We start from the raw sequence: 8038 nt of genomic DNA, 5'->3' as shown, positions 1-8038 counted from the left end.
CCATCATAGTAATTCATGTTGTTTCTATGCAGTTAAACCAATGTTGTACCTGAGTGTCAATATGAATTTATGATACTGGGGTTTGCTCATTTCCTCACAGCCTCTTGATGCAAAAAAGAACTGCAGAAATGAGCAAGTGTAGTTTGACAAGATAGCCAATTCAATGGGCATGAGCAAGTGCAGAAATGCTAGCTTAATCAACTGGAACAGAACACATGGCTACAAAAAAAAGCAAAATATAGAAATAAGCAATCAACCAAGGAATAAGGAATCAAACTTTGTTTCTATGTCTTGACAGTCGCACAATCTTCCGCCAAGAGTAAGCCAACTTCATTAGGTCCAAATTCAAATGTGTGCAGAGTTATCCAGCCCCTGCCTGGAATCATTCAATCCTTTTATTAAACAATAGTAATCCTTAATCCTTATGTTCACAAGAAGGAGAACTGGAGAACAAAAAATTCATTTTGCATCACACACACTATCTCTAAAAAAAATCGTGACCGATTTGCTCTTAGAAGAACTAAGGAACGGAAATGAGGAAACAATACTCGCGACTTGCAGCCACCTTTGGCAATTCAAGCTGAAGTTCCAAGCTATTATTTTCTGGAGGAATGAACATAAATATCTTTCCTCCATTCCTTCTACTGTCTTGCATCATATATCCTGGCTCTTTGTGATTTTTTCATTCATCTACAGGATAAGGCAAAGATATCTGTTATGCCAAGTCCCAAGCTGGGTGTGCTTAAGAACTGAGAGATGCACGATCTTAAGAAGCTCACTTCTGCAACTTTCTTTTTCTCCAACATAGTATTTTCAAGCTTAAGTTGCATATCTTGAAGTTTATCATTTATACCTGTATCCAAAGCAACAGAAATGTCGTGTTCCCTTTCTTCCATGGCCTCTGACAGAAGAGGCTCGTAATACTGTAAATATGAACATATGCATATGAGTATATCAAATATATACTAAATTGCCCACTATATAACAAACGCTAAAAGCAAGAAAAACTATATGCTAAGATTTAGAACAACATTTATATAGTGACCGTACAAAAATCTCTACTAAAAAAGAACCTTACTGTTAGATTTAAATATAGGAGATTCCATCTTGTGCATCATGTAGCTTTCACCATGGTCTAGTAATATGACTCATAAAGCTCGTGCAATATGTATACGGATTCATCTTGTGCATCATCTAGGTACGTGTTACTTCAATGGGGTCAAATATGTGTATTCCATATAAGAATCCAGTCAAACAGGAAGTTGTAGGAGAGAAGAATCAGCAGTACGCCATTACCGTGTACAAGCAGGCACCAATGTCAGCCTCACCCTACATCTTCCCCACTCCTATCGTTTTTTTAAGCCATCATCCCCGCCAGGGCCGAGCCAAGATACCAACCTGATTTGCAAAAAACTCTTGTTGGTAAAATTTAATTAGAGCTATCTCTCACAAAGGCTTAATGGTTCTAACCAAAAGGGTTCCTCGCCTGAAAAGCAATCAGAGAAGGCAGGATTCCTCACCAGCAAAACAAATCAACCTAGGGTATGGATCGGGCGAATTCCCGGTCCGAGCAGCGCCTAGACGCCCGGAATCGACCGGCCCTCCCGACTCTCCTCGTGGGATCAGACCACCCCGCGAAGATCCGAGCAGCAGCGGCATGACAGCGACAAATCAGGGTTGTAGGCGGCGGGATCGAGGCGCGGAGGACGGTACGAAACCGTAGGAGGAGCACGTTGGGGCTCCCCGGCGGGAGTGGTGGAGCAGGTGGAGGCGGGAGGCCGGCACGGGATCGGTAGGCTGCAGCGGGCGGAGCTCCATGCGAGGCGAGCGCCGATCGGTGCGACCAGGAGGGAGGCGGCGGGCGGAGCTCCATGCGAGGCGACCGCCGAAGGGTGCGACCAGGAGGGAGGCGGCGAGCCAGAGATCCTAGAGTTCGGGAGGGACGACAAGGGAGAAAGAAAAGACGCACGGTGGACGAAACGCGGTTGGGCAGAAAAAAACCGGTTTTGTATTACGTGGGTTTCGTGGGAGGGTAAAAGAGTCTTATTGAAAATATGTTGGACGAAACTCCCGACCGGAGGAAACAGAACCAGTTCCTCCTTTTTAGATAGTAGAGATATATGCACGAATGATATGTGCAAGGTATGACATGCGCGCATGCACACTAATTGTATATATATTATGAGGCAACTTAATCAAATGTGTTTTCATTCGAGAGAACTTGTCAAAATTCAAGTTAATTAATTTATCAGCGCTAATTAGTTGGTCGCCTGCTTGATGCGCAATGAAGTGTCGTTGGCCTATATATATATGTAGGGTTTAATTAGGGTTTAGGGTTTAGGGTTATCTAGCTAGGGGTTTAGGGTTAGGGTTAGGGTTAGGGTTAATTAGGGTTTAGGGTCTAGGGTTTAGGGTTTGGGGTTTGGGGTTTAGTGTTTAGGGTTTAGGGTCTAGGGTTAGGGTTTAGGGTTTAGGGTTTAGGGTGTAGTGTTTAGGGTTTAGGGTCTAGGGTTTAGGGTTTAGTGTTTAGGGTGTTTAGGGTGTATGTTTAGGGTATAATTAGGGATTAGGGATTAGGGTTTTAGGGTTTAAGGTTTAGGGATCATCGATCGAGTGCACACACACATTATTAGAGGCACCCGCGCCTTTGCGCATAAAGAGCATGCGTATATATATAAGTGTGTTTCTTGGCCACCAACGATATATAGATCGAGAGATAGATATTGAAATCCCCAAGAATATGTTCAAATATACGCACACACATGAATTATTAGAGGCACCCGCGCCTTTGCGCATAAAGTGCATGCATATGTGTGTTGTTCTGGCCACCAACGATAGATCGAGAGAGAGAGAGAGATTGAAATCCCCAAGAATTAGAGGACCCCCTTGCACAAGTGTTGGCCATCTATATATAATATGAATCCCAATAATGTTCATATATGATAGGGCATATGTGTGAAGCAATTTTTTTCCGAGAACTTGTAAAGATTCAAATTTATCAGTGCAAATGGAAACTAGTGCACATTAGAGGACCCCCTTGCACACGTGTTGGCCATATATGTATAGTTTGAATCCCAATAATGTTCATACATGATAGGCTATATGTGAATCAATTTTTTCTTCCAAGAACTTGTCAAGATTCAAATTTATCGGTGCTAATGGAAACTAGTGCGCACTAGACGAGCCCCTTGCGCAAGTGCTGGCCATTACATATAGTAGTTTAAATCTTAAGAATGTTCATACATGATAGGCCATATGTGCAAAGAATTTTTTTTCCCGTGAACTTGTCAAAATTCAAGTTTATCGTTGCAAATGGAAACTAGTCCAAAAAATTACATAGAGGTCCAAAAGAAATAGACAATAACTAATAGGACCTGCAACTTTACAAAAAGGACCCCAAAACATATAGAAGAAAATCAATCGAGTCCTTCTGGACCGCACATCAGATCTCTGCTCCGCATCCTTTCCAGCAACTCCGTCGCCAGGGACGCACCACTTGGGACGGTGTCGCCGGTAGTCGCCAGGACGAAGGAGAAGAATGGCCTCAGCAACGGAATATTGGCTCTGAGAAGGGCCGCTGAAAGGCCAAGATGTTCACGGGCAAGACGGATGACGCCGTCGTATGCCCCGAGCTTGTGAACGTTAGCAGCTTGACTTCCCCGTTGGCCAGATCTGAAGCACTGACCAAAGCAAGCCTCACCGTTAGCGCCATCACCTTGATGGCACCAGATCGGGGTTTGGCCGGCAAGATCCGCCAGATCTGATCCGCCAGATTCACCATAGGCCAGATCTGAAGCCGATGACGAGATCCCCGACTCCATTGCGCCATTCTGCTCATGGGAAACACTAGATCTAAGCTTACAACAACACTAACTCCCTCGGATCCAAATTAGCTGACTCAACTTTGCTTATCTAAATATGGATGTATCCACACATGTTTTTACTCTAGATACATACACGTCTAAGGAAAGTTGAATCAATTAATTTAGTTTGGAGGGTGTACAATATACAGAGAGAAGTCAGCCTCGTCTCCGGCCGGCGAGGCCGCCGGAGAGAAGGGGGAGAGGAGCCGGGGGAGTGAGAGAGACTCGAGAGAGAAAGAGAAGAGAAGAGCTCCCTGGGGAAGAACATTATTTTTTTCGTTCTGCTCGTAGCTTGAAACTGAAAATTTCGGCCCCGCGCCAAATCATCCCGCCGAATCCATTCGAAAATCCCGTGACCAGTTTTACCCTTTTAACCCTGGTCCGGAAGTTACAACCCACCGACCATGGAGGGCTCATTCGGTAACAATGAAATATCTTGCCAAGATCCCGAACCCTCCCCACAGGCCCACACCCACCCACCAACCATTCGCCCCATTAGCTCAAAAATACTCTCACATGCCAAAGCTCTGACTCTCTACAGTACTAGATCTGCTTCGCCGCCAGCATACTCCTCCACAGCGTAGCCTTATCGTGTTGGCTGTCCACCCACCTGATCCGCTCCCCCGCCGCCCTCGCCACCGACGGATCTGCTTCACCGCCAACCTCGCCACCGACGGATCTGCTTCAACGCCGACCTCGCCACCGACGGATCTGCTTCACCGCCGACCTCATCCACAGCATAGCAATCAACGCCTTTCCTGTCGACGCACCGGATCCTCTCCAACGGAACCGGGTCTACTTCACCGCCCCCCCCCCCCCTCCACAGAAGCCGATCTATTCCACCGACTAGCTCGGCGCACCGGCTGTATCAACTTCACCGAATCCCTTGCCAGCCAACCAGATCTGCTTCACTAACGCCCGCTTCTACTGAAACAGGGTCGACTCATCGTCTCCCGCGTTCGCCGCCGCTGGAATGCAAGTTGCCGCCCCCGTCCACCCCGCCGCAGCTTGGTTAGTACGCTGGCCCGTTAGATCGCGGTGTTTCTTTAGCCATGTTTTGTGTAGTTATTTGCAGATCTCATATGCCATTAACTTTCTTGATGTGTTACTTCGCATGAAGTTCGTTTAAATATTGTACAGTACAAAAGCATTATCCGGTCGCTACCATCCTGTTCATTCTATCGACACTGTGTGCATCCACATACTTATAGCCATATACCCATTCATTGGCGGCCAACTGATTTTGTACTGCAAGCTAGTCCGTTTCTAGTCATGCTATGGGCATTTCCAATCTGGTTGTTCTTATACCACGTCATTAGCTCACCGCTAGCCGCTAGCTGTTTTCTCGTGCCTCGCTATTCTCACTGCTTTTATAATCATGCTATGTGCATTTCCAATCTGCTTGCTCTTATACGTCGTCTTTAGCTTATAGCTATTTTTTTCCATGAATGCTCCTGTGCATACGCCTTGTATAGTTATTGCTGCGTGCATGTCTGGTCTTTGTATAATCGTAGACTAACTTGTCAATGTTATTTTTCCTAGGGATTGATCATGCGAACCACTTATTAGAATATCCAACATTAACAGCGGGGACGCTAGGGAAGGTTGGAATCTGAGTTCTTGGTTGGTAATTTTGGCAGTTTACTTCCGTTATTATCTATAACCTATATGCATTGTTCCTTATGCAAGAGATTAACACTTGGAACCCTGCCATAGCAATGCCATTCATGCTTTACTATGTTTCTGCCTATTTGATATGCTTGTCTTGGAGCAACTGCGAAGGTGCTTTGAACCTGACATTTGGTCATTCTTAATGCCAGTTTACTTTATGTGGAAAACCTTGGCATTACCCTACTCTAAATCTGAATGTCTGAAATTCATATCTCATGAAAAGCAACATCTAGTTGGTTTTAATCTGATATCTGGTAAATATTGGCTTATTCATTTGGCAGCTCAAGTTTTTTGTTATTTGAAACCAGCTGACTTGGTCTTAAATGTGATATCTAAACACAGATTAAGGACAATGGAGTAGGAGGATTAGCATTTCACTTGATGGCTGAACCTAAAATGATAGGCATGTCGACCACGACTAGTGCACGCAAGAGAAGGACCTGCAGCGAGCCAGTATGTGCTCAGTACATGCATCTTATCTTATCTTGTGCTTATTTCTGCTACATGCTGTTATCTGATCTCTACATTGCGTAATACATGTTTGAATAGTTAATTATTGTAACTATGTTTGCAATATTACCAGAATGCAGTTTTAATGAAGCAGTCATCATTAGAAGATAGTCGCCAAAGCGACCCTGTGCAACATTATGATGTAAGTTTGCGCTTAGTACAAGTTCCATACATTGTCTTATTTATGGAACTTGTTATTATCTTATATCTACATTGCATAATAAATGTTTGAATAGTTCATTGTTGTAACTATGTTGCATATTACTAGAATGCAGGTGTAATGAAGAAGTCCTTAGTAGAAGATAGAGCGCAAAAAAGGTTCCGGGGTGAGCCTATGCAACGATATAATGTAAGTCTGTGCTTAGTACTTGTGACTATCTCATATCGACAATGCTTAATACATGTTTGCATAGTTCATCGTTTAACTCTTTTTTGCATTATTATCAGAATGCAGTTGTGATGAAGCAATCTTCATCAGAAGAGAGGCTCACAAAAAGTTCTGATCTTTCTTCTGATGCATCCTCTCATAGCCGTCAACCTAGACCATTCCTTTCATCAAACAGTAAATATCTCAAGGCTGTACTTTATAAAAGACATGGTATTGCTGCTTTAAGATCTGTAGCTGATATGTTGACCAAGAGTACACAAGATTCAATCAAGGCGATTGCCAAATGTCAAAGTGTTATTGATAATGCTAATAGAAGTCCTCAATGATTCTATGTAATTTTTTTATTTGGGCACATTAATTGCCTTGTAATTTTCCTAGTTATTTTATTTGTGTATGTAATTGTGTGTATCATTGATACCAGATTTTAGGCTCATGAAATTTAATGCAAGTTGACTAGTCAAACAACCAGGGCCCTACAATAGATTGGGCCGGCCCACTTACAGTAGTGTGGGACCCACTTTCATTTTGGGTCGGCCACCTACTTATTGGGCCGGCCCGTTAACAGGAAAGTGGGCCCCACCTGCTTATTGGGCCGGCCCACTATCTTGTTGGGCCAGCCCACTTGCTATATGGTGGACCCCACATACTAAATGGGCCGGCCCTTTAACAGGAAAGTGGGACCCACATGTGTTTTTGGCCCGGCCCACTATCTTGTTGGCCCGGCCCACTTGCTATATGGTGGACCCCACATACTAAATGGGCCGGCCCTTTAACAGGAAAGTGGGACCCACCTGTGTTTTTGGCCCGGCCCACTATCTTGTTGGGCCAGCCCAATTGCTATATGGTGGACCCCACATACTAAATGGGCCGCCCTTTAACCGGAAAGTGGGACCCACGTGTTTTTGGCCCGCCCACTATATTGTTGGGCGCGCACACTTGGTATTTGGTGGACGCCACATTCTATATGGGCCGGGCCATTAACAGGTAAGTGGGACCCACCTTTGTTTTTGGCCCGGCCCACTATCTTGTTGGGCCAGCCCATTTGATCTATTGTGGACCCCACGTACTAAATGGGCCGGCCCGATAGCAGGAAAGTGGGACCCACATGCTAATTGGGCCGGCCCAATAACTTCTTGGGCCGGCCCAGTTGCTTTAAGGTGGACCCCACTAGTTAAATGGGCCGGCCCGATAACAGGAAAGTGGGTCCCACATGTCTTGTGGGCCGGCCCTTTTGCCTGTTGACCGGTCAAACGAGTGCATTCGGCCCGGCCCACATGCTTAGTGGGCCGGCCCATTAAAGTTTTGACCAGTCAACCTTAGAGGTTAGGCCCGGCCCACGTAACTAATGGACCAGCCCAGCTATATAGTTGACCGGTCAAGCTAAGTCAGCTGGCCCGGCCCGCAAACTTAATGGCCCGGCCCGCTTAAGACGTGGCAGGCCACGTGTGGGCCTACCATCTACCACGGGGTTTCAGCCGGTTAACGCCGGCAATCGCGCTAATCGGCGTCTGCCACGTGTCAGTTTGCATGACGTCGGCAGTCAACGGGCTCCCGGAAACACTTGGGCAACGGTCCAATTTTCCGTGGCGGAAGGGCGCCCAAGCGC

The 8038-nt window shown here is 45.6% G+C and overlaps 1 protein-coding gene across 1 annotated transcript; it reads left to right on the top strand.

Annotated features, from left to right (window-relative positions):
- Positions 1–5915: 5915 nt before the first annotated feature.
- On the top strand, positions 5916–6758 carry LOC127310140 (uncharacterized). The gene is made up of 4 exons (XM_051340840.2): positions 5916–5987; positions 6118–6186; positions 6313–6393; positions 6492–6758. The coding sequence occupies exons 1-4, from the start codon at positions 5916–5918 to the stop codon at positions 6756–6758; spliced, it is 489 nt and encodes a 162-aa protein (XP_051196800.1).
- Positions 6759–8038: the final 1280 nt, after the last annotated feature.

The sequence above is a fragment of the Lolium perenne genome, chromosome 6, assembly GCF_019359855.2.
Source record: "Lolium perenne isolate Kyuss_39 chromosome 6, Kyuss_2.0, whole genome shotgun sequence".
Taxonomy (NCBI): Eukaryota; Viridiplantae; Streptophyta; class Magnoliopsida; order Poales; family Poaceae; genus Lolium; species Lolium perenne.
This window is presented reverse-complemented; position numbering and strand designations above follow the sequence as displayed.

Bases quoted from the DNA above. Each gene is read 5' to 3' on its own strand.
- LOC127310140 (XM_051340840.2), top strand. From the start codon at position 5,916: ATGGCTGAACCTAAAATGATAGGCATGTCGACCACGACTAGTGCACGC. The intron at 5,988-6,117 runs GTATGTGCTCAG...CAATATTACCAG, and splicing joins GAAGGACCTGCAGCGAGCCA to AATGCAGTTTTAATGAAGCA. The intron at 6,394-6,491 runs GTAAGTCTGTGC...CATTATTATCAG, and splicing joins AGCCTATGCAACGATATAAT to AATGCAGTTGTGATGAAGCA.